Genomic DNA, 26175 nt, shown 5'->3' with positions numbered 1-26175 from the left:
CTGACACGTACTTCTCCCTACCTGAGTCCTCGTTAAATTCACAGAAACAACTAATGAAGTTCGCAAATATAGTAAGTAAACAAATCCTCGATGACTACTGGTACTCGTGAGGTGAAGTGAGTATGAAAAAGTGGAAACTTTTCTTATTCATTCTCGTAAGAATATTCTGTAGAAAACATGAGACTGATTGTGTAATATGTAATGCAATACAAATTTACAACACAATTTATTACATACAAATTAAATTTACAAATATACTGAAATTACGCACGCTTGTCGGGTACATGCATGCATACGTAAAAATGCTGAACACAATATTGGGTAGGAAATACGTTATGGAGGCTTTCAATTTGCCTGAAGAATTCGGCCATGGTTTTCTTCCTGGGCCTCTGTAAAGTCTGCATTTTTAGAACAACAGAGACCAAATGCAATCAGATAGACAATATCATATTACAAAATTGCATGAAGAGGATACAGATAAGATAAGTAATGAAGTGGTATTGCTGTGTTACCTTGCTGGGCGTTGTAAGATACAGGGACTAGTGATGAAGTGCGAGAAACAGTGGTAGATGCTGTCATTTGAGACGAAGCACGAGAAGCATTGGAAGATGATGGCATTTGAGATGAAGCGCGAGAAGCGTTGGTGGATACTGGGCTCGAAGGTGACAAGCGAGTAGTACTTGGAGTAGCAACAGAAGATGCGTCTGCATATTTTGCAGGTTCCTCAGTTCGGAGCAAAGAAGTGACAGCTTCTCTGACCTTCTCCATCACGCCTGCATCACCGGGAGTTCTCCGGGGACTCATTGCTTCAGATATCACCTGAGACAGCGCCTTCTCATCTTCCCCCGGCTCCAGTTTGTTCAACAAGTACTCTTTCATGGACACACCCTTATCCCATATTTGCGCGGTGGGGCTTGTGTTCTTCCCACTCTGTGAAATACCAGCTGATGGTGCTGAAGTTATTGGAGCTGATGTAGTTCGCGGAGTGGTTGTAGGGTACTGAGAAGTTACTACTCTTGCAGGGGGAGTACGAGGAGTGGAAAACGACAAAGTGCTGCGAGTTGTTTTTGGTGCAAATGTTGTTGGTGATGATGACGATGATGGTGAAGGATGATGATCATGATGCTCTGAGGGTTTGGACACAGTGAGACCTAGAAGTTTGGAGGTTACATGTGCAGCATCTGGTTTTTCGGTCTGAATTGTTGTTGACAGTTTAGGTGCTATCGTTTCGGTGGTTTTCTTGTGTAGACCAGAATGAGTACTAGGATTAGTATTAACGTTAATATTAGTAACAGAAGCAGTGGTAACATGTGGGGTGGTGGTTGTTATTGTTGTTGCAGGGTGTGGGTGTGTTGTTCTCTTGGATAAGGAACGGTACAGTGCCCTTTCATGATCTTGTTCGACTACGTGTTTGTCACTGCTTGATACAACATGCTTCTCAGGGATCATAGGATTTGCTCTTGGACTTGGAATCTGCTTCGCGTTTGCTTTGTACCCTACGGGTGCCTTCTCTGATTCGTACACTGAGATGTTAACAATGTTAACAATGAGACAAAGATTTTAAGGATGAGGAAGAAAACACAAATGTTTGTGAAAAACAATGAATGAGGTGTTGTATGATGATGTATATTACTAGGAGCTCCGAGAAATTCAGCTTCCTCTTCTGCTCCATCACCTTCTGCACCAGTAGCAGATGATGGACTACTGAGATTCCCATCCTCGTGCTTTTTCTTGCTGAGGCTGTGGCGAAGTTTCTTGGCCTTCTCCTTGACTTTGGTGAGAACTGATTTCTTCTGATTCTGGGAATGATCGTCTTCTGCGTCATGAGAAGACCTCAACCTTTGGAAGAAAGGGGAGCTGGGGGAAGACAAGTTGGAGGAGGGGGAAGAGGAGTAGGTTGGTGAATGCTTGTTAGACTTGGATGACTCCCCTGCTTGAACTTCAAAATAAGAATCGGTTTTTCCATCTCTCATATTCAAACCAAATCATAAATTATAAACATATATCACATTCTAGATGAGATAATGCAAGCTTACCTTCAGCACACGTGCATGGTTAAAACATTATGGTATGAGAAGTGATGTTTTTTTTGTGAGAAAACGATTACCTCGGAGGAGTTGTTCCATGGTGTGGATGGCAGGGGGAGCTTTTGCAGTAGTTTCAACCTGTCTCTGGGGGCGTTCGAGTTGAGCCATTTTTTTGTGTATGAAAGGCGGAACACAATTTGTCTGAACCTTGCAAGAACTCTGCTTTTATATTTTGGTGTATCTTTGGACAATAAGAGGCAGAAATTGAACAGAAAAAACGAACCGTGGTTATGCAATTGGTTCCGGGGTTCTTGCAGTTTGCAATGTTGAATACCCAAAAACACACCTATGGACTCCTTTTTCACACGTGTACAGTAACAATTTTCCTTACTACTAAACCTCACAAATAACCACTCCTTAAATAAGTAATTTGACCTGGCTAGGACGAGAAAAACCATTGAACCTCTTCAACAAACTTAAACACTATATATCAGTTAAATATTTTTCAACTTCTGTGAGGAAAAAACAGACCAAAATGTCATATATAAGTAAGAACTAAAAACGTAAGATGTGGATTATTTTTGGGTATTAGTATTCAACTTTTTCGAAGACTTTTAAATCTTTCATAAGTAATTAAATAAGATTCTGTTGTTCACCCTGACAAAAGAGGAAAACTTGTCTCTTACATCCTAAATAATGATAATCGTCCTTCTAAAAGAATAACAATATATGCTAAAAGAACAATAAAGATAACTTTTTAATGATGGCGAATCTAGGTTAACCGTGAAGACTGGTTACAGAATCTCAAACACTATATAAAATATGACATGAAATAATTTTTTAGATAAATTATGTAAATATATAGTTGGTTGTACGTGGACATTCATGCAAATTTATATTTGTACTTATAGCGTCCAAATTGTCTTTATAACTTAAGGGCAGAGAACATTTCGACATAAAAAGAAAAGATACGTGGGTTACTGATGCATTATGGATCACTCAGGTAAAAAGACGAGTTACAGAACAACTAAGAATAACTAAGTGTAATAAGCAAAACCTAAAACGACCTAATCTTGCATATTTCAGACCCAACACTCTAGACCCATCTAGATATTATAAATAATATTGTTCACGAGATAAGAAATAAATCTCATTTATTACAATCACTTATATTTGTTGTAGTAATTAACTTGAGCGACATAATATCTTTACAAACACTCTCGCTCTCATGACTCTACATCCCCATATGAAGAGGACATCTTAACAAGAAGAACTGAAGAAGTTTGAAGCTCGACAAGAAGAACAAGATGTTTGAAGCTCTAAGTAAAGATCCAAGAGTGGAACCAAGTATGGATCTAGGATATCTCCGCCAGAGTAAAAGATTTGTTCTTAGGTACATTTAATCCTTATAAGAACAATATTTAAAATATGTTTTTTATTGAATTTGAATTTCATTAAAGATTCCTTCACTGATGTTGGCTTGTCGAGCAACCTTACGTCCTTTGACTCAAATTATATTATATCCTTTTGTGAGTATTTTGAAATGGTGAAACATGAAGGAGTTTCGTATCTCTTATAAGTATTTACGAAAGACACTTTTGTTGTTATTCACTGCCACGTGTCATGCTTGTAAGCTGCCACGTGGCACGATGATAAAATGACACGTGGCAGTTTTTAAAATTTTTTGAAAAAAAAATTAATTTTTTGAAAAAAAAAATAAAAAATAAAAATTTTATGGCTTGACACGTGTCCTGTACGGACACCGTGTTAACTCCAACTTAACGGAGAGGACCAAATTGAACCTTTTTAGAAAATTGGGGTACCAAATTGAACATTCCTAAAGTTCGGGTACCACATTGAACTTTCCGAAAAAGTTTGGATACCAAATGTATATTTATACTTGTTCACATGTAAGTTGAGAGTGGTACACCGTGTGTGGGACGAAAGAAACCCACTTACCTTACTTTGCAAAGTGTGGAAAATAAATTATAGTATTTTTTTTTATGGAAATTACACATTAAAACTACAATTAGTTTGAATATATTATCCAAAAAGTATTGGTCAACTATTTTATATTCATCCATTCTGGTACCTATGTCAATACATGTTCTCATCCATATTAAGATAATCACATTTTATTAAATTTATTAATTAACATAAAAAGTTAAACCTATATTAGTTGTTCTTGGTTCCATCACCTGTCTTCTTCTTTTGCTACACAATTCCTTTTACTATATTTATTATTTAACTTGTTCAAAATTCACAAGATTCTTTCTGATGTACTTATACTTTTTTTGTGTGTGTGATATTGTTCAAATGACACATTGTATTTCTTAAAACACAAACCTTAATTTCAATAAATCAAAAACACATTATATTACATATAATCCTTTATAATATATTTATCTATTGTTTGCTTGTTTTTAATACTAGAATGATTAACTCTTAATTTCAATTTCAATTATTCATCAGTGTAAATCTTTAATTTACTGGGTACATAAGACGTATATCTTCTATATTTTCTTTGAACTTCAATTTCCTTTAATTTGAAGAATTTTTATTTCGTCTGTAAAAAGTTTTTCCTTTCTTAATGGTTAGACTTGTTTAAATAATTACACAATTTTTGTTGTATGACTTTATTTAAACAGTGTATTGCATAATCCTCAATTCCATTGAACCAATGTTAAATTATTTCTATTATTTTTTATAATCATCTAAATATTACCTAATATTTATTATTATTTTATTGTAGAAATAATTAGATATATATAAAAAAAAAAAACGAGAATTTAAAATCCTTAGATATATCAACACAGGTAAAGATGCTAAAACCCTGAATCCCCATCACCATGACTGAACGGAAGAAACTTGATTTGGAGTGACAGAGGATAAAAGAAGTCATATGTTTTCAGAGTACTAATTTAGGATTGATTTCTGGTACCACAGTTACTGGTATGCTATGCATGGTCTCCTCAGAAGCCCAACATTGCTCAGGATTCCCGCCACAAATGGCATCATCAACCATCGCTTTTTCCGATCAGAACACCAAAGATATGCTGAACTCATTGACATATACGCTCGCGATCGAGCATTGCACCCCGGCAAGAAGCTTCACGCGAGCTTAATCACCAAAGGTTTCTCTCGTTTCAACGTAATTGCTTCTAACCTCGTAACCTTCTACGTGTGCTGTAGCCAACTCTCCCACGCGCGAAAACTGTTCGACAAAATTCCCACCACAAATGTCCGCCGTTGGATCGCCTTCATTGGCACGTGCGCTCGCTGCGGCTTCTACGATCTCGCGCTGGCGGTGTTCTCTGAGATGCAAGCCATTCCAGGGCTTACGCCAAACTACGTATTCGTCATCCCCAGCGTTCTCAAAGCTTGCGGCCACGTTGGGGATCGGATCACCGGAGAGAAGACGCATGGCTTGATTTTGAAATGTTCGTTCGAATTTGATTTTTTTGTGTCCAGTGCATTGATCGTTATGTACTCCAAGTGTGCGAAAGTTGGGGACGCGCGCAAGGTGTTTGATGGGATGGTTATGAAAGACACGGTGGCTCTAAATGCTGTTGTTGCTGGGTATGTTCAACAGGGTTCTGCAAATGAGGCACTGAGTTTGGTGGAAAGTATGAAGGTGATGGGTTTGAAGCCAAATGTGGTGACTTGGAACTCTTTGATATCTGGGTTTTCGCAGAAGGGTGACCTAGGAATGGTGTCTGAGATTTTTAGGTTGATGATTTCAGATGGGTTGGAGCCAGATGTGGTATCATGGACTTCTGTTATATCTGGTTTTGTGCAGAACTTTCGTAATAACGAGGCATTTGACGCGTTTAAGCAAATGTTGAGTCACGGGTTCTGCCCAACTTCAGCTACTATAAGCACCCTTTTGCCTGCTTGTGCTACTGCAGCAAGAGTTAGAGTTGGGAGAGAGATTCATGGCTACGCTTTGGTGACTGGGATGGAGGGAGATTTATATGTAAGGAGTGCTCTTGTTGACATGTATGCAAAATGTGGGTTCATTTCTGAAGCAAGGAATTTGTTTAGTAGGATGGCTGAGAAGAACACGGTTACTTGGAACTCCATCATTTTTGGTTTTGCGAATCATGGGTATTTCGAGGAAGCTATTGAGCTCTTCAATCAGATGGAGAAGGAAGGGGCTGCCAAGCTGGACCATTTAACTTTCACGGCAGCTCTCACTGCATGCAGTCATGTTGGAGACATTGAACTTGGGCAGAGGCTGTTCAAGGTGATGCATGAAAAATACGGTATTGAGCCACGGCTGGAGCATTATGCGTGCATGGTGGATCTTCTTGGTCGAGCGGGGAAACTCGATGAAGCTTATTGCATGATAAAGGCAATGCCTATTGAACCTGATTTGTTTGTGTGGGGTGCATTACTGGCTGGTTGTAGAAATCACGGGCATGTGGAGCTTGCGGAAGTGGCTGCTCTACATTTGATGGAATTAGAGCCCGAGAGTGCTGCAAACCGTCTTCTGTTGTCTAGCCTATATGCCGATGCAGGCAAATGGGGAAAGGTTGAGAGGATCAAGAAAAGGATAAAGAAGGGAAAACTCAGAAAACTTCAAGGCTTGAGTTGGATAAATAATTTATAACATTATAGGTCGGTAGGCCATAGGTTTTTGCTTCATGGAGAGAATGGTGCACCTAGAGATATAATTTTGGATCTATCCTCTTGTGTTCTTCTGAGGCGACATTTCCTTAACATACTCCGTTGGACCTAAGCAATTTCTTGTCCATATTGTTGCATCCTTTTTAGATAGATATTCAATACGATGGAAGGAAAAAGAAGACGAGTTGTAGTTCCATTTCATTGTCTAGATTAGATATTTACGAAGAAATAGATAGCTTGAGTTGCAGAAAAAAGGTGTTGAAACGGAAGTGCTATTCCACTCCTTTCATCGTTTATTCCACTCCTTTCATCGTTTAGGCATTTTCCTATCTAGAATGATAGTAAAAAGGGATGAGAACAACTGAAATGAATTTGAGTATCGACAGACAGAGGTAGTTGTTTCTATTTTATTATAAAAAATATTAAAATAACTTTACGATGAATTTATTGATTTTTTTTAATAAATATTTTAATTATTTGACAGTGTAATTTGTTATACTAATAATATAGATCCAAAAAATATTCAAATATGAAATGGTAACTTCACTATGTTTCATTTAATTTCATCTCATTATCGTTTTAATTGTCAACATTTAATAGGGAGGACAGGAATATTGACAGGCATATATAATACTTGTGAAAAATGTTTCACTTAAAGGAGTGACTAAAAGATATGTTGCTCTCCTGCTTTTCTAACAAAAGATCCGCTAAAGGCTATTTGGGCAACAAAAGCAGAAGTTCTTCCATTGCATCTCACATACTTGCAACGGAGCGAACCAGCAGGGAAAAAGTTTGGTTCTTGAAAACATGTAACGAATAATTTGCTTCATTCTTCACCAAGTTTTATTTTCAAGCGAAAACGACTTGTGGTCTACTTTTTGTATCTAAAGCATTACTCGGGACCCTAAAACTTTAATCTATTTTTTCCAAAACCTAATCCACTTGAAGCCATTTGCGCCTTTGTGTAAGATTCCAAGACCCCTGCATTCTTTTTTTATTGATTTTAAAAGAGAATGTCCCCATTGGATGCCTTTTCTCTTAATCCATACAAGTTTCCTTTAATTGACCTCCAACTAGGTGTCCTTGCACTTTGAATCTTTAGCTACTTTTTATCTTTTCCTTAAGTAATTCAATTCACAAAGCAGCTTAAGAAATTTATAAATTTAGTTATAAGACTTGTCACCTCTTAGGATAAATGATTCAATATATAAATGATAAGTTGCCCAAGAAGTAAATTTACCTACAATATGGTTCTTCTCAAAACACCTAATTATTTTGCTCAAAATAGACTTGTGCCTTACACGTAATCTTTAATCAATTGAACCATAGATGGTTAATCTTTGACCATTACCACCAAAAAGAAAGCAGTGGCCAAGAAGTGAGTTGTGTTATGGGTTAAACAAGAAATTTGCAGGTTGGGATGTGTGTGTTCTGCCTCTATATATACAAGGTACAAATCACCGTTTTACTTCAAGTGTACCATTTAACATAGAAACCTACAGCACCCAATTTAAGAAAATGGAACATCTCTATCAAACAAAATAACGATCATGAGCTTTAAGATAAAGCAAAAACATTTAATGCCAGAGCATGGTATAAATGTTTGCTGTCTGTTGTTCAGTCTCTCTTTTATTCAGTGGTTCTGAAAAAGAGATTTAAAACATTCAGGATTACACAAAATAATAGAACCTATAATTTATGAATCAAGAACTAGTTAAGAATTTACTTTAGAAACAGCTGTCTAGGCAGACCAGAAGAAATAAGCCAGAATTCTCGTAATTAGGTGACAGGAATTAGACATGCGTGCCAAGAAGTTTGCAAATCTGTGCACAGGGTACACACTACTGACTCAGATTGTAATCTAGCTCCACATCGTTTTCTTCATATACTTCCTCAATATTCCATTTGTATGAATTACAGGGTAACAGTCAATGCAGCTGTTCCCCTTCTCGGAAAGCTACTAGAAAAAATCAAGCGGTTCAATCTACAAAAAGAAAATCCATAAGTATATTTCACGGCTATAAAAGCAAATTTGATGGTATTAAAAATACAACCATTCACCACCACCAACAACTGATAATGTCGTAGAATCTAGGCAGCGCAATATAAATTGAAATGAAGATATGCACATCAAACCTCCTAAACGAAAAAGAAAGTATTACAGGAAGATTCAATGAATTATATTTCCCACATCACACAGTACATATTACTACCCTCAAAAATCAGTTCAAACACTTGTTCATATTTCAACTAATTTGAGACTCATGGCAAAATTTATGAGGACAAATTATTACAAGAACCAGAACTACTACATTCTGTGCTTTCAACTAATCTCTACGTGACAAGTAACTGAACATTTCAATTAATGAAAAAGAGCAAATAAACTTACCCATGTGCAGATCATTTAAAGATCATAGTAGTCTTAGATCATGTAATAATTTCTCTAGCAAGTAATACAAGATCACAAAATAATTTCTCCATGTAGTGGGAGCCATCGATTAATCATTTGCTTTGAAATTGATGTAATAAAGATTCAGTACCTCCAGAGGACAAAACAAACAACCGCACTTATTGCTAAGTTCTAACACAATTAACAAGCCAAGTAGAAAACAGAGCATTCAATTTGCTCTCAAGAAAGATGCAATTTAAACACATAACATGTTCCATGAAGAGTGTTGAAATTTCAATCAGTGATGGCTGACCTTAGAGGCTCATTTATCATTGGGAGCAAGGTGAGCCCAATCCCTTTGGTGCAGCATGTTGTAAGGATGGTAAGCTGAGGTGGCGGAAGAAGTAGGCATAGGGATTCCCATGTGGCCATGGGCATGGGGCATGCCGAGGACAGGCATGGACATCATGGGAGGGGGATAGGGCATGGACATCATGGGAACAGGGAGATGAGCATTGGCATGGCCATGGGAGTGACCATGGGAATGGGCACTGGGAGGAGCAGAGTCGTGCAAACTCTGAGGCACAGGCGTGGAAGCGAATAACTGATCCGATGAAGAAGGACCTTCGTTGGAGAGACCCTGCATCCGCTTCAGGTAAAGCCGATACTTCTGAAGATGACTCGCCACATTCTCGCGGGTCAACCCTTCCACGTTCATCAACTGCATAATCGTCTTCGGCACCGCGTTCTTGATCCCAAGGTGAGCCACCACGTCCACGAACCGCTTGTGCAGCTGAGGGGTCCACACCAGCCGCGGCCGCTTCACTGCCGTCCGCTCCGCCGAGTTCTCCGTCCGCACCGCCGAGTCCGCCTCCTCCGCCACGCACTCGATCTTCCGATGCTTCCGAGAGTCCGACCCCGAGCCGTCGCGATCGGTGTCCTCGTCCTCCTCCTCCTCCTCCTCCTCCTCGTGGTGGTGGTGGTTGTTGGAGGAGGAGAAGGCCTGGTGCACGCTCCCACCGCCGCGCAGCGTGGAGAGCGTATTGCGTGAGGCCCGGTTGACGTCAAGAGCGGTTCGGTGGGGCTCCGGCGATATGCTGAAGGCTGTGGCGAGCTCCGGCGGAATCAGCGGCTGAGAGAGAGGCGTGAGATCGTTAGCGGTGGGTAGACCCGCTTCCCACTCCATGACCCGTTCTTCATCGTACTCGCTCGTCTTCACCTCTTCCCCCATTCAGTTAGTTGTAACTGTCAAAACAAATTTAACCGCCTCTGACACACTCTATGTCTCCGACCCCAACACAAACACAAACTCAGATATATATATATATATATATATAAATATCTGTCTCTGAAACCCAAAAAAGTGTATTGGATTTAGATCCGAAGAGTGAAAAATTGAGAAGATAGATTGGATAATAGATAGAAGATAGAAGATTCCCGAAAAGGAAAACAAAAATTGGTTGCAACTGTGTGGTGAAGATATTTGGCAGATTCGGCCGTGTGTGGTGGCGACAGGGAAAGTGAAGGGGAGGAAGAGGGATAATGAATAAATAATGATATAGATGAATGAAATAATGCTGCTAATTTTTTTTTATGATTTTTAATTTGAGGAAAATTGTGAAAAGGAGAGAAAAAGTGCAATATCTTATTCCAGATGGGTGTTGGGTTGATGCCAACGTGGACGACTTAGCCAGATATTTTTGATTCTCTAAATATCTATCTCTCTTCTTTTCTTTATTATAATAATTATTATTAATGCTATTTATTTGCACATAATTACGATTTAACCACACACGTGCCTCTGCCTTGACCAAAGTGCTCTCTCCTCGTGCTGCCATTGTCACCACTCATATATAAATAAACAAATATTTTTCATTTCTTCCATATTTGAATGTATTGTACTTAACAAACTTATACACATCAATACGAATATTTTAATTGAAAAAATTTAATACAATATAAACTACAATTAATCCTTCATTTTTTCTTATAATATAATTGTAACTTCCGCGTTTATTTTTAAATTTTAAACTTTTATATAGTTTTAAATTTGTAACTTGCCTAAGAATGAATTAAGTCACGTCACGTAATTTAACTTTACGTGCAAGAGTTTGAAATGGTAATGCATTTATTTAATGTAACACCTTCAAATAATTAATTAGTATGCTTCTAAATTAGATTTTAGCATTATTATTACTATTATTTTAAATAAATCCAAATTATCAAAATAAACAGTAGCAAGTAATGTATACTTTAATAATAAAAAAATGTAAATAAATATTTTTTTCTATATTATGATAAATTTTTTCCTTAAAATATTTATATATCGAATGACAATCTGTTTTTTGTATTATAATATATAAACTGGGTTTTCGGTAAAATATTTACTAATTTACTTCAAACTTTAAAATTATGAAAAATATTTAATCAATAAAATTAGACCTAATACACTAACTAAAGTTTAGGCATGAGATTGACTGTTGCCTTATCCACACCCTTAAATATAGTGACAAAAACAAGAAACCACGTTAACTATAATTTGAAGTGACATAAATTAAAAAAAAAAAAAAAGTGCACCATATAAAATAATCTCCAGAGGTATCATTGGAAGAGTAGTTTACTTTTTGGGTATTCTTCAATATAACGATTATTACATCAATTTTTAATTTACCTTTTTTAAGATACTGTTGAAATAAAAAATATATATAAATTTTAAATTTTTAAACTTCAATATGATATTCCATAAATTCAAGTTTATATGATTGTACTGTGAATATAAAATTTAGGAAATTTTGGAGTTTCTTTTGATGTGCATTCGAACAATCATTTTGATAATATATGAGTATTTAAATAAATAAACCACAGTAATTTATATTTTCATGTATTAAATTTTAAGCTATTTTAAGACGGTATAACAAAATTAACGTTAAATAGACTCTTAATTAAATTACTAGCCAGTTAAGTTTAATTTTAATCAATGTATTTAAAGATTTAACTAAACAGTAATTGCCTAGGATTTTCACAAATAATGTGTCTACTCAACATGTATTTAACATACAAAAAAAATTACTGTAATAACTAAATTATTTAATTATTCATACATGTATTTATGATAATAATGGTAACTAAATTAGTGTAATAAATATTTTAATTTTCCTCTTCTTAATAATTAGAAAAGGGCATTGCACAGCAAAGGTTTTGTAGTTGTGGTGTTGGTGAGAGCATGTCACGTCAAGAAAGTAAGTTGGGGTTTTATGAACTTTTTTTCTTTCATGACAAATGAGAATGAGAATGCGTAAAGTTTCCAAAAGCTTGGTGGCAAACAGCTGGAAGGGTGATTCAATGGACGGTGTGATTGGTTTTGATTTTTTTCAGACGCGCTTTTTTCTATAACAAAACTGCGTTGATTGGTTTTATTTTTTCAGAACGCGCTTTTTTATATGGTGAAATGAATCGAACTGATTCAGATTCATGGAACGCGACTAGGACAGTCTATGCCGTCTTTTATGCAGAAGGTAACCTTGACAAAGTCAATCTGGCTAAACCTTACCAAAGTAAAATATATATATTAAAAATAAAAATAAAATTATACAATAAATATTAATATAATAAAAAATTATAAGTTTTTTTTTTAATTTTATTAATACTCAAAGTAATGTTATCATATAAATGTAGCACTATACTATTTGTTCTTTTTCTTTAATTTAAAATCTTTAATTTTTTTTAAATTAAAAAATAAATTAATGTTTATTTTGTTAATACACATGTAATAATTGCAACAATTATTAAATATTAGACATAAGCACATACTCAATTATATTCATTATTAATGGAACTATTTAGTAGTAGAAATAAAGTTTTTGTGATAGGATCATTTTCAATTATACTAAAAGCGAATTATGTAAATATTTATTATATTAATATGATTATTTATTTTTAAAATTATAAAAGAACTTGCCTTTTAGTATTTTAATATTTAAAAAAAAATCCTTTACTTGGTGCCTTTTTTTGTCTACGTTATACTTTTATTTGATAAGGATATTTAAAGAACTTACTAAGTATAATGTTTGACTCATTTTAAAAATTAGAGTGATGCATAATAGTTTTTTTAAAATGTATCATATTTTCTTTATTTATTTTTTTGCCCATCATTTATTCTTTTCAATTTAATATCTTTGTATGAATAACAGATTCAATCAAGCCCCTTAATTTTAAAAATATAACGATATAATATTTTTGGTATGTTAAAATATCGTTTTAACACTTTTATTAGTTATGAATTATATTACCAGTGAAAATTATATCATGTGTAAATAAAGGCGGTTAATATTTGTTTGTTAATCATTTCATTTCGTTAATGATAAACATTAGTTTGTTACGGTTTAAAAAAAATGAAAATTTAATTATATATATTAAATTAAATTAAATAAATCCACATTGAGATAAACGGGTAATTAAGTTTTTCTATTTTTGTAAAAAGACTACAAAAGACTAACTGTACCATCATAGTGAAGTGGTTATATATTCAACCTTAATAAACTCTTAGTGCGTCATACATGACATTTTGAATAAAAAAGAGGTAAAATCGAAACATTAAAAATATAAATAAACATATAATCAAGTATTTATCTAGAATTTGTCGTTAGCATAATGTAATTAATTTTCAACACTGTTGTTAGTGTATAAATTATTGCAATAATCTTTTTGAGACATTAATTAATAATGTATAAGTATTTTAAGAGTGATGACGGAAATGCGTGGAAAACAATGAGTGGTTAGTTAGTGTGAAAGAGTCGCATTATTGTATTTGCAACTTGGCTTCTGCCACCAAGTATGGCCATTATAGAACTCATCAAATCTAAAATAAATAAATAAATAAAAATTAGTAGATAACGTTCTTTATTTGATGATGCGTGAAAGATGCAACTGCCACAAATAAAAATACCTCGCACATATAATTTCAAATCTTTTACTGAACGGGAATAGGATACCAAGTTTTAATCTCATGCCATCAAATATATTCTACTCAGACCAATAATATATCTTAAATCTTCCATCAACACAACATCTACGGTGGAATACAATCTTCGACGGGAGAGATAACCGCATCTAACAATTTCTCCACCTAGATTACAATTTAAATTTAATTTGTAAAATGTTGTAATAGAGATAGCCTAATGAAAGGTCAACAAAAATACACTAAACATACCATGTCCAAGCCGAGCCTACTATTATATGTAAAATAAATTCACTGACCTTAAAGTCATACCTTGAAATGCTTTCGATGTGTTCATTTTTAACAAAAACTTTATTTAGCAACTTATAATTTTTGATAGAAAATTTACACTAAAAGAAAGTAAATAAGCACGTAAATGTTATGTTTTGGTTAAAAAGTAACTTAAAAAGGACACATAACTTACACCAGGAACGTTGAAAACGCACTTAAAAAGTTTTTAAAAGTACCGTCTACAATATTACAATCACTTTGTTCCACTCCTTTATTGCGGAGGTTTATCCTACTTTTGAGATCCTTTATGCAAGTGCTGATTTCTTTTCCCATTTTGGACGTGATTGAAGGAAAACATAAACAATGAGGACTTACTATCGATATCAAAGGAGAAAAGGGAAAGGTAAAAGTTTCAACAAAAACTATACTCCTTGAAAGGGGAAAGAAAGTGAATAAGCATACATGAGTAGAAGAGAAGGAAAAAAATCTGTCCTCGTGTAGACAAGAACAGGTGTCCAGATGGCATGATTTTGTACAGTCACGTCGTAAAATTAAAAACTAGCTCAGCATCTTATAATCTTTACAGCATAAAAAGGCTTGTATAGTCATATTTCCTCTGCAGGGGCCTCAGGTATTGAGTCTCATCTCAGCTTAAATTCTTTGTATAAACTTAAAAGCTACAAAATGTACAGTTCTGCAGTACAACCGACAACTTTATTTCCAACTGGCTACAACCCATCTTCATAGATAGGAAATATAACCTCTTCATTTGGAAAAAGGAAGAAGAAGAAGAAGAAGCAGCAGCAGCAGCAGCTCACACTAGCCTCAGTTAGCTGTACAATATTATTTTTCTAAGCCTCCTAAGCAGGTTGGGGAGACTGAGCTGCAATTCTCCTTTCTGCAACAAATCATACACATAACCTTTCAGAAACTACATTCTAACATTTGGGACCATGATTTTTTTCAGATCAAAGTATGGTGTACCTCCAGCAGCAACAAGTTTCTCTACACGTGCAACGATGTGCTTCCCATACGTGTACTTCTTCAATGCATTTAAATGAACCTTAATCCGTGAAAGAATCAGTTCGCGTTGCTGATCATCACATGTTTCCAGCACCTTTTGTACAACGTAATTTGCAAACTGGTCTTTCATCATGGCCTGTACATACAAGAATATGATTACAATTTTGCAAAACTTCAGAAGAGTCTCCTCCAACATGGGACAAACCAATGTCAATTTCAGTAAGATAGGCAATGACAGTTGACAAAATCATTCATAACACTGACAAATAACAATTTTATTGAAAGAATTATTGGGGAGATATAAAGTGCCTTGTCCCAGAACTGAAGCAGTTATGTGACCAAAGTTCAAGACTGGAAATGTGTAAACTTTTCTGTTGAATCACATTAAGGAGACGTTGTATAGAAAAAGTAGGCTCCTACACTGGGCCTAACAGGATGCATTAGCATTGCCTTATAATTTTGCATCAAATAGTGGTAGAGGCATATATAAGAAAACCTGAAGAGGCTCGTTTTCATCTGTGGAGCCAAGCATCTCATGTACTAGTAATTGGCGCTCAGAAGGACCTCCAAAGGTCAAACATTTCTCCACAACATTGGATGCAAACTTCTGTTGACTCATCTGAACAATCTTGCCTGCTAATTCCTTTATTATAGCAGAACGCTCATGAGGCTTCCCATGCTCCAGAACATGCTGTTCAAAGAGAAAAGAAACCAAAAACCTAAAAATCAACCACATATACTAAACAGTAGCACATTCAGGAGGTAAAGTAATATTAGAATTACTAAGCAGTAGTCCGAAAAAATTATAAACCTGAACAACGTAATTGCCATACTGATCCTGAGCTAACATGCTAACTGCTCCTAGAATTTCATCCATAACTTTCTGCTGTGTTGTAAGATCTTTGCAATGTTCCAGTACTCTCTGTCGTGTAGAACACAATATTATGAGAAATGATCTCTGATAACATAATAAGAGTGGACATAACCAGTGAAGATATCGTACCTGTATAACCCGGCAACCATATGGATGGGTTGAGAGGGTCACAACTTGATCAAAAAATGTTGAGACAATAAAATGGATTGCATCTTCAGGGACACATTCAATACACTTCTGAATGACATGATTACCATTTTGATCACGTACACAGCGCATGACATTACCATCAAGCTCTTGCACCATTTCTATCTTCTGATCTAGATCAACAACTTCGATGGCCTAAAGAGGTATTAAAAATTGAAGAACAAAAGAAAATCGATATGATAACATGCTTAGAAAATTAGAGAGAGTAAAACACATATACACGTCAATTAATGCCACCTTATATTGTCCATACCTTCTGGATGACCCGGCAACCATACATTTGAAGGCTAAGTGTAAGAACATGGCCAAGAAGTTTGTTTGCCAATTCTCTTCTCTGGGCTACAAGTCCATGCTCAAAAAACTACAATATACCATATACCATTACCAACTATTTTTCATGAAAAAAAATATTAAATTACGAGACGAATAATTACCTTTTGAACAACATAATTACCAAAGACGTCAGTCATCAATGCAAGGGCATGTGGCATGATTTCTTGATAAACCATGTTTTTTTCTTCAGTAGTGGCCGTTTCAAGCTTTTGTTGAATAAATCGGCTACCGTATTGATCCGCACTGCCAAATGATCATAAATTAATAAAATTGTTTTTTCAGGATGGCAACATAAAATGATGCATAAGAAGATCAATAGAAAAAAAATACCTGAATTCAACAACATGACCAGCAATTTCAGAAAGCTCAAAACACTTTGTTTTGTTGCTTTTAAACTCCTCCAAAAGAGAAGAAGCAAAACTTTCATCAATGTTCCCAGTATCTACATGCCAAGGTCCCATTACCCCAGCTAAATTCCTCATTCCAGAAGCAAAACGCATTTCATTGTGCCTAACAGGACTTCCAGATCCTACAGGAGAAGTGGATACCACAGAGTTTGCCATTGGACTTCCTGGATAAGACAACCCAACACCATAAGCAGGATTTCCATAATAACCATGAGGAGTGGAGCTGCCTGATTTACCACCCAATGGTACATTGTATTGAGATTTCTGAGGTGAGAGGATAGACCCAAGATAAGCTTTTTGAAGCTCAAGAAAACTCATATATGAATTGCCCAAGTAGTTCCTATCAACAGAGGGGTCATTAAGAGCACCAAGTTGTGCTGCATATTCAGATGTTCTCAGGTACTGAAGATACATAGGATCAACAAAAGGAGCCTGAAGAGCACTGCCTGGAATTTGATTTCCCATCCTACCAAGATTGTGCACATCAGATGGAGCAGCAGCTCGAGAAGCCAAACCACCTCCAAGAATTCTTGAGTCCATTCCAGGGGCTACCATTGCAGATGCTGCAGCAACGTTTTCAAACAAGGGTGGCAGATTACCAGTGCCAAGTTGGTTAGTCATCAAGGATGCCAATGCTGGATTTCCAGAGTACCCACTCAGATCATAGTTAGTATATGATGAATTTGAACCATCTAAAGGTTGGTACTGCGGTGGCAAACTACCTCCTCTACTAAAATGGGAGGTAGGTGATCCTTTGAAATATGAATTATTTGAAGGAACATTAGACTTTTGTAGCTCAACCTGCCTATCCAAGGACGGATTGCTAAGATCAGAACCGTTCCTGCTCTTACTTGCATTTTGCAAGTGAGCTGATTCAGATTTCTTTAAATAAGCATGTTGCTTCCCGTGATCTTGACCACCTTGCCTACCAAAAAGATATCTCTGGTGATTATCAACATCTGATTCAACCTGTGCTGACAAGTGGTTATCACCATCTAACATGTTATCTGCTGACAAATTCATCACTGACAGTGCTGCCACAAGATCTGCTGACTCATTGATGTCAGATGAAACACTATTAAATCCATCTGGACCGGCAATAACTCTCTTGTCAGAAGGTGTAGCTCTGCCACCACCAATAGGTGTGATGCAGGGACTGGGTGCCCTAGCAACATGCTGTGGATCAGGAGTAGTGCTTCTTGACAAGGAAGATCCAACCGCTGCAGCATAAGAATATGAAGCTGGCAGGCCAGTATTTTGGGATGCAGATGATCCTTGAACATTTGATCCTGACCTCAGTCCATCAGTTGTCGTGGACTCACGACGTACATGAGCTAACTCTGCTTCAGCAGAACTAAGGATATCGTTGTCATCAAATGCATTACGACTGGCTGGACGAGAAGGAGGGCCTGTGACAGAGGTATTACGTACCAAATCATCCTGCACAATTACTGTTTTTAAATGACGAGCAAAAGAAAAAATGATATGAAAATAAAGAAACCCAAGAAAGAGATCAGAAAATATAATTTAAATTCAATACAGAAATGTTGACGATTGATATTAGTCAGAGAAACAAATATTGTTACACAAACTTTTAAAATGCAAAGGATGGAATACGAATAATTATCAGAATGTACAATATATTCAAAGTTATAGAAAAAATCACAGACTACAAAATGAAAATCAACACGAGTCACGTAAATACTCTGGATACGGGCAGAAGAAAAAAGCGTATGAAAATAAAGAAACCCAAGAGAGAAGATCAAAGCAAATATAATATAAATTCACTACAGAAATGTCAACAATTGATATTAGCAAGAAAAACAAAAGCTATGGCACAAAAACTTTTTAAATGCAAAGGCATACAAATAATTATCTGAACATACCATATATTCAAAGTTATAGAAAAATCACAAATTGCAAGATCAAAATCAACACGAGTCACCTTAATACTCTACATAACGATCTATCAAAATTAATGGGTGCAAGTCAAGCTTGAGCAAGAAACTGTAACTGTCAGTGAAAAGAAGGATTCATGAGACAAAATTTAGCAACAAAGACTCTCAACAAATTGGGTTGTAACAAGAACAGATATAGGTAATGCAGTTACATAATCTGTTGGCTGATGGCTGAACAGGCTGATGGGCATGAATACTTTGCAACGGAAAATCTGACTGTCACTTTGATTTAAATACTATATTTAATATATTATATAGAAGAATTGAATTTCAATGGTAATGATGTCATCATGTGATCAACTGACTGGAGATTGTAAAGTATGTCAATCTGGTTAACAATAAGTATTGCAGTTTACAGTACAGAGATACACAATGTATGCACTACAACATGCATTATGGCATACATGTATTGTATCTATACCTGAACATTACAAAACTAAACACAAATGTGGTTCAAGAGGCTACAATGTGCCTAAAAAAATATTTGGTGAAAGCAACAAGTCAACCAGATGTAGCTAAACAATCAGTCCAAATAATTAGAACCAGTATACAATTAAAAGGATAACAACTGCAGGACAATGATAAAGGATTGTCATAACTCTGAAATTTTTTTTTCATGAATTCAGTGTGTTATGCCGTCATCTTCCATCACGATAAGCACTATAAATAGCGAAACAGGAACTAAAATCCAAAGACCGACGCATGTCATCATTTAGCATTCCCTTAATCAAACTTGACTTCCCTCAAAAATTACCATCATTAATCAGAACTTGTAAACAATACCACACATCAGAATATAAAAATTCATACTCGGCATAAAATAAACTTTCAGAGATTATACCCAACCTCACAACATGAGCATCAATTAATCACATGTCAAAGATGATAACTCAAAACACCAAATTACAAAATCCAGGAAAAATAGAAACAGATGCAACACAGGGTCAATTAATCAACCAATGGCAGAAGAAGCAAGGCACCTGGAAAATTTCTGCAAAACTCTTTTGTTTGCTCAGCCCTATTCCAGGCAACCCAATCAGTCCACCACCACCCCACTCTGCAGTACCTCTTGTTTTTTCATTATCCACTTCACTCTCTTGTTTCCTCATGTTAAAACCCGGGGGAGTAGAAAAGAAGGATCTACCACCAGTATCGTCAGCCCTGTTCACTTTCCTCCTATCTCCGATTCCACCCACAACTGACGAACCACCTTTAAGCCTTTGTTGAAACCTCCAATCCTCCTTTGACAGCAAAGGAGGTGGCAGCCTAGGATTCAAATTCACATTGGAGTAATAGTATGTAAGATAAGCTGGATCAGACCTTAACTCTTCCTCGGAAGCAATCCCATTCACATCCTTAGCCCCATGAAACTCCGAAAAGGCACCGGCACCACCACCACCAGCACCGGCAACAGCACCACCACCAAACAACCCTCCCACAGCACTTAAAGAACCCTCCACGGTTGGAGGCGCTGATCCACTCCTAAATATATTAAGCTCTCTCTCACGATCATCAGCCTCTTGTCGGCGTTGCTCACGAAGCAACATCCCTATCTCCTTCTCCAGGTCATCTCCAAACGAGCCCTCGTTACTACCCATCATCGGTCTTCTTTCCAATTCAGACAACATTTTTCAAAGTCCCAACCTGATCACCACCCTCATCGCATAGCTAAACTATAACACAACCCACCACCAGAAATCAAACCCTAACCTAAGAAAACCCAAAAACTCACACGTTCTCCACCGCATACCGTAAGCCGCCACGCTCCATATTAACAACTTCACACAATTATAACTGTCAGTTACTGAGAAGAAATGAAAAACTAAAAAAAAAATCAAGCTTTCTGTAAAAACTGCACCGAAAGCTGAAACCCAATAATCAAACACAAAAACAGACTGCAAAATTCACTCTATGTTCCCCATAACTAGTTTCCATAATTATAGACAAGAAATTCCTAAAGGAACATGTTTCCCCAGTGGATAGTATATACAGAAAAAAATAGAAGAAAGGTGTGAAAGAACGGGAGAGAATAGATAAGAAAGAGTGAGAGATGTTCCAGTGAGATCAAGAGAGGAAACAGCGAGAGAAATCAATCCGGCGGCTATTGGTTCTTACAAGAACCCTTAGGGTTTTGTTCCATTTAGAGGAGGATTAAATACAGTTGATGATAGGAGCAAAAGAAAGCCAAACCAAACTAAACATTTCTATTTTTTCCTTTTTTGTTTTTGTATTTTAAGTTAAAAAGTTTGAATCTGAGAAATATCCAGAATATAATTTATGTATTTCCTAAACATTAGGGGTAATTGACCAAGTGATAACCGACTAATGCCATTGGCAAAGAAAGAGAAATGGTGTTTATTTGTTTTTGGCTCCTGTTCCCAAACCAGAAGCTTTCACACAGTGACACGTTAGTGTATTAGATTCTCTGCATCAGTAAAATATAGCCCAAAATACAGTAAATTTCGCACCACTTACCCCTATTTCTTCACTTTAGTTAAACTCTTACAATAGTAGTATCATCATTTTAATTTTCACATCTTCACTGTAACATATACTTCTAACACTCCTATTTCCTACTTTACATGCAATGGAGCTAACTACACTGTTTGGGTTTTTTTAAGTATGTTTGAGTCTTCCTGTTAGTAAGTCCAGTTATTGGTTTATCAAACACTTTTGTTATTCAGATTTACTTTCAAATACTAAATTCGTGTACAAATACCGTGTTCAGTAACCTAGTGTACATCAAAACAGAGGTTACTAAAAGTAGCTTTCGGATTCTTTTCCTATGTTATCAAAATGTTACTTTCTTCTAGTGTCGGAAAATGGAACAAGTATACTTTTTTTATTTTTCTTACATCTCTATTCAACCATTATAAAAGAATTCATTTAATGTTTTTTATAAAATAAAAACACAATTTTATTAGTGTTGTTGAGTGGTTGTAAAATATAAAATACAACATATTTGTCTTTTATTGCGTTTGTTTTAAATTAATGGATACAGTGAAATTGTAATAAGATTACATAGATAAAAAGAGGAAAATAAAGATATTTAGAAATAAATTTCGTGAAATGTTTGTAAATAATTTGATCAATATGATAATAAAAGGAATGTTTTAGTTGATAAATTTGTTAGATTCCAAATTTATCTTGTGGTTAAAATATTTATAAAAGAATATAATTATTATCATTATTATTAATATGATTATAATTATTGTTAATAATAATATTATTATATTTATAATACTATTATTATTATTATTAATTATTATTATTTTAGGAATATTTAACTAAATTAATTTGCACTTTTTATAAAATTCAAATGCTATAATTTGATTTCCCTAACTATTTATATTTAAATTTCATAACAACATATTGTAAAAAAAAAAAGTCCGTGTACATACGGTTTTAATTAAATAAATGTTGTTCTATATTTGAATATAAACATTTTTATAAGTAATTATAATTACATACTTATATCTTAAATAGAAATATTTTTTAAGTAAATATTAGGTTAAATTATGTTATCGATTTCTATTTTCGTAGCAAAATATTAATTTGGTCCCTCTATTTTTTTCATCCCAATTTGTCCTTATTTTGATAAATTTGATACAATTAAGTTTATTTTTGTGGTGCAATAACATCATTAAAGGAGTGTCACGTATCATTTCCTCGTTTTTTAATTTGGTCTTTATATTTTCATTTTTGTCTCAATTTAACCCTCATTTTTTGTAAAAAAATGTGCAATTTCATCCCTCTACAAATTGAAACAAACATTAACTTTTATATAAATATACAAATATTTTTATTCAAATCGGTATTTTGATTATATATTTTTAATGAAACTGAGTTTATTTAAATTTGTGTTTTACATTCAATTTTATTTAAAATGTTTTCAAATTTTAAATTTATTTATTGTCAATTGTTATATAAATTGGTTAAAATTATTTTTAAAATCATATCATTGTTATTTTTACACCAAATCAATTATTTATGTGGAAATTATTAAATATTTTAAAAATATACAATTATTTGAAATATAAATTCAAATAAAGAAACAATATTAAAGTATGATGTAATAAAATATTAACATTATTTTTTTATTTTTTTTCTATTAGTATTATTTTCTATTAACAAATTTAAAACAATTTTAAATAAAGTTCAATATAGAATATAAATTTAAACAAACTTAATCTTGTTAAAAATATCTACTAGAAATATCAATTTTGATAAAAATATTTGTGTATCATTTATATAAAAATTAATATGGTTTGAAGTTGGAGAGACACAAAATTGTTCAATTTTTACAAAACTTGAGACTAAAGTGAGATATATATAAAAATACAAAAATCTAATTGAGAATGAAGGAACGACACCTGGCATAATGGTGACACACGGCATTGTCAGTACCACATCACATTGTCACTACTACGTGCATGGTGTCAGCTTGACACGTAACAAATTTATTAATTTTTAAAAAAATAAATCAAAAAATTTAGGAATTGACATGTGACACCCCTTTAACATTGTTATTACATCGCTAACGAAAAGGACTTGATTGCATCAAAATTTCCAAAATAGTGATCAAATTGAGATAAAAATAAATAGAGGACCAAATCGATATTTTGCTACGAAAATAAAGACATAATTTAACCTAAAATTAACTCTGAAAATCATGAACCCTAAATAAAATAAAAAATTAAAGAAATATTCTTATGTTGATCTTAACAAATATAAATCTAACACTCACGATCGTAATCAAAATATAATTATATAATCAATCGAAAATGAAATTTACTTTACTTATCTCTTAAAGATGTAGAAATAAATGGAAAGTATCTTTAGCAAACCATTCGGTCAAAACACCACAACACTTAACCATAATACCAACGAAAAGCTTGGGACTAATTAAACACAACTACCACCAACTCAATGCCAACACACAATCACCACCAGCAACCGAGAACAAGGTCCACAACGACACAACCACCCACTAAGAGACCAACTACACCACCAGCTCAAGCCACCAAAGAGAGCAATAACAATGTCACTATTGTGAAGCGAGCACCATTGTGAAGTACCTACAAAAACTAGCAACAACATAAGTTCACTACAATGACACCATCACAAACATTGAACATCGTAGATCAGCTAACCAATAACAACTTCATCTTCACAACACCAGAAGTATCAACCATATGCAACACAACACACACCAAAATCGCATTACAAAGCACATTAAAACAATGTTTAATGGACTTAGATGAAGGAGAATCAATTTCATGTTACGAGAATCAATTCCCTCTTAAAACTTCCAACTTCCAAAATTGGTTCCTTAAAGGAGAATTGATTCTTTCTTCCCCATGCAATGCTGGACCGATTCTCCAATTTTGGAATCAATTTCTTGTCCCAATATTATCATGTATATTAATAAATAAATATATAAATATTTATCTTTATTAAGTGTTGAACTTTCTATAATATTTTATACATGAGATTTAAATTCATACTTGAATTATTTTCAAACGTTGAATATCGAAGAAAATTTAACTCATAAATTGGATTAAGATGTCAACATTACTCTTAATAGATTTAAACATCTAAAAATACTCATAAAAAATTATTGTTATGCAACTTTATAGATGTATAATATATTTTCTTTACAAATTTAAACATTTAATCGACACACATAAAGCATCTAACAAGGACTTTTAAGGGAAGTAAGAAACCACATTTTCCTTCTTCTTTTTTTCAATAGGATTATCTTCATGTATAAATAATATCTTATATAACTAAAGATTTATTCCCGTACAAGTTCCATGAAATAAATTTGGGGTTCTAGTAAGTTAATCCATTTTTTGGAATTCCATTAAGATATTTTGTGTGATTCATTGACATTTAATATATTTCATAATCATCTCACAGAATAAATTATTTATCTTATTAAAATTTGTAGCAAAACCATGAATGTATGACTTATAAGATTTGATACAATACATTTCTTTTACTCCTTTCATTCTCAACTTTTTAAAATACTTTAATTAAGAGTTTCACTTTCCTTACTAATCCTTCCTCACAAAAACATAGTAAAGTAAAAAAAAAATATTAAAAGTCACAACAATTACTTCATATCATAAAATCAGATGATACTTTTATATAACACAAACGATATGTTACAAATGTCCAATGAAGATTGAGAACATCATTTTTTAAGTTTCAACATTATGTAAAGTTTTCAAAACAAAATTTGTTAATAGTTATACCAAACAATTAACAAAATACACAAAAAATAGTAAGCAAAAAATGATTTTAAAAATTTCCAAGGAAAGCAAATTACCTTCACACGCCTCTATTACATGCTTTCTAGTTTTTGTAATCAGTGAAAGCAATGTTTTCAGAGAAATCACAAAAAGAAAACAATAAACCAATGAAATACCAAATGGTCAACGACAAAATGTGAATGATGAGAACGTGTGTCATAGATTAAAGAGTGAAACCATGAATATGATGTTTCTCAAAAAAAAAAAAGATTCAAAGAATGAAAAACTCTTTTCTAAAAGGAATCATTCACATATAACTCCTATGAGTCTATATGTTTATCATCCGAATAAAACTTCTAACAGGTAAAACATAAGTGTACAGTAGAAAAAGCTTCAGTGAAAACCATAAACAGTAACCTATTAACCTGTTAGTCATTTTTTTTCAGCTTTTCTTTAACAAATCAACAAGACTTCATTGAGTTTATGAAAGGTCAACTACCCTTAACCTACTTACACTGTGTTCAGATAACAACACACAGTGTATAGGACCAAGTCTACTATAAAACTCACTGACCTCAGAGTCAAAGGAGAAAGATTTTTAAAACAAAAAAAGGCCATGCTTTAAATGCTTTCAATATTTTTCAATTAAGAACAAAACCTCATTTGCCAACACAGCAAAAAAGTCAAACCAGCATCACAAACTAATATAAAGCTACACTTAAAAAGACCTCTAAAATGGAGCATATATTTGCACCAGAAACGTTGAAACTCTACAATCATTTTATATCATTCTTTTCTATGTGTTTGTCCTACTTTTGGAGAACCATAATGATTTTCAGACGTG

General features: G+C 34.2%; 4 protein-coding genes across 5 annotated transcripts; 1 reads left to right on the top strand and 3 right to left on the bottom strand.

Annotated features, from left to right (window-relative positions):
• Nucleotides 1-66: 66 nt before the first annotated feature.
• LOC114168152 (mucin-17-like) lies at nt 67-2196 on the bottom strand. Its single transcript, XM_028052887.1, has 4 exons — nt 2108-2196; nt 1634-1930; nt 513-1523; nt 67-398 (listed from the first exon to the last, which is right to left on the bottom strand). Exons 1-4 carry the CDS (start codon nt 2193-2195, stop codon nt 346-348), a joined length of 1449 nt encoding a protein of 482 aa, XP_027908688.1. The 5' UTR covers nt 2196; the 3' UTR covers nt 67-345.
• Nucleotides 2197-4780: 2584 nt separating this feature from the next.
• Nucleotides 4781-7069, top strand: LOC114169404 (pentatricopeptide repeat-containing protein At5g59600). Its single transcript, XM_028054547.1, has one exon. It carries the CDS (start codon nt 4987-4989, stop codon nt 6637-6639), a length of 1653 nt encoding a protein of 550 aa, XP_027910348.1. The 5' UTR covers nt 4781-4986; the 3' UTR covers nt 6640-7069.
• Nucleotides 7070-7910: 841 nt separating this feature from the next.
• LOC114169405 (transcription factor PCL1-like) lies at nt 7911-10612 on the bottom strand. Of its 2 annotated transcripts, XR_003600930.1 has the most exons (3): nt 9359-10612; nt 8383-8640; nt 7911-8298 (listed from the first exon to the last, which is right to left on the bottom strand). XR_003600930.1 is itself a non-coding variant. In XM_028054548.1 (2 exons), the coding sequence occupies exon 1, from the start codon at nt 10274-10276 to the stop codon at nt 9368-9370; it is 909 nt and encodes a 302-aa protein (XP_027910349.1). In that variant the 5' UTR covers nt 10277-10612; the 3' UTR covers nt 7911-8640; nt 9359-9367. The 2 variants fall into 2 exon arrangements, 1 of the variants encoding a protein (XP_027910349.1); XM_028054548.1 differs by having other exon boundaries at nt 7911-8640.
• A 4070-nt stretch (nt 10613-14682) lies between these two features.
• On the bottom strand, nt 14683-21290 carry LOC114169778 (pumilio homolog 2-like). The gene is made up of 9 exons (XM_028055083.1): nt 20055-21290; nt 17040-18556; nt 16811-16952; nt 16630-16737; nt 16299-16511; nt 16107-16217; nt 15792-15986; nt 15257-15431; nt 14683-15170 (listed from the first exon to the last, which is right to left on the bottom strand). Exons 1-9 carry the CDS (start codon nt 20700-20702, stop codon nt 15133-15135), a joined length of 3147 nt encoding a protein of 1048 aa, XP_027910884.1. The 5' UTR covers nt 20703-21290; the 3' UTR covers nt 14683-15132.
• Nucleotides 21291-26175: the final 4885 nt, after the last annotated feature.

The sequence above is a fragment of the Vigna unguiculata genome, chromosome 11 (genome assembly GCF_004118075.2).
Source record: "Vigna unguiculata cultivar IT97K-499-35 chromosome 11, ASM411807v1, whole genome shotgun sequence".
NCBI lineage: Eukaryota > Viridiplantae > Streptophyta > Magnoliopsida > Fabales > Fabaceae > Vigna > Vigna unguiculata.
This window is presented reverse-complemented; position numbering and strand designations above follow the sequence as displayed.

What these genes read in the sequence shown, in the direction of transcription:
- LOC114169405 (XM_028054548.1), bottom strand. Translation starts at nt 10,276, where the DNA reads ATGGGGGAAGAGGTGAAGACGAGCGAGTACGATGAAGAACGGGTCATG.
- LOC114169778 (XM_028055083.1), bottom strand. Translation starts at nt 20,702, where the DNA reads ATGTTGTCTGAATTGGAAAGAAGACCGATGATGGGTAGTAACGAGGGC. An exon ending in GTAATTATGTTGTTCAAAAG is followed by an intron (nt 16,738 to 16,810) that starts GTAATTATTCGT and finishes GGTATATTGTAG; the next exon opens with TTTTTTGAGCATGGACTTGT. An exon ending in GTTGCCGGGTCATCCAGAAG is followed by an intron (nt 16,512 to 16,629) that starts GTATGGACAATA and finishes ATACCTCTTTAG; the next exon opens with GCCATCGAAGTTGTTGATCT.
- LOC114169404 (XM_028054547.1), top strand. Translation starts at nt 4,987, where the DNA reads ATGCATGGTCTCCTCAGAAGCCCAACATTGCTCAGGATTCCCGCCACA.
- LOC114168152 (XM_028052887.1), bottom strand. Translation starts at nt 2,195, where the DNA reads ATGGCTCAACTCGAACGCCCCCAGAGACAGGTTGAAACTACTGCAAAA. An exon ending in CATGGAACAACTCCTCCGAG is followed by an intron (nt 1,931 to 2,107) that starts GTAATCGTTTTC and finishes AAGTTCAAGCAG; the next exon opens with GGGAGTCATCCAAGTCTAAC. An exon ending in ATCTTACAACGCCCAGCAAG is followed by an intron (nt 399 to 512) that starts GTAACACAGCAA and finishes CTAAAAATGCAG; the next exon opens with ACTTTACAGAGGCCCAGGAA.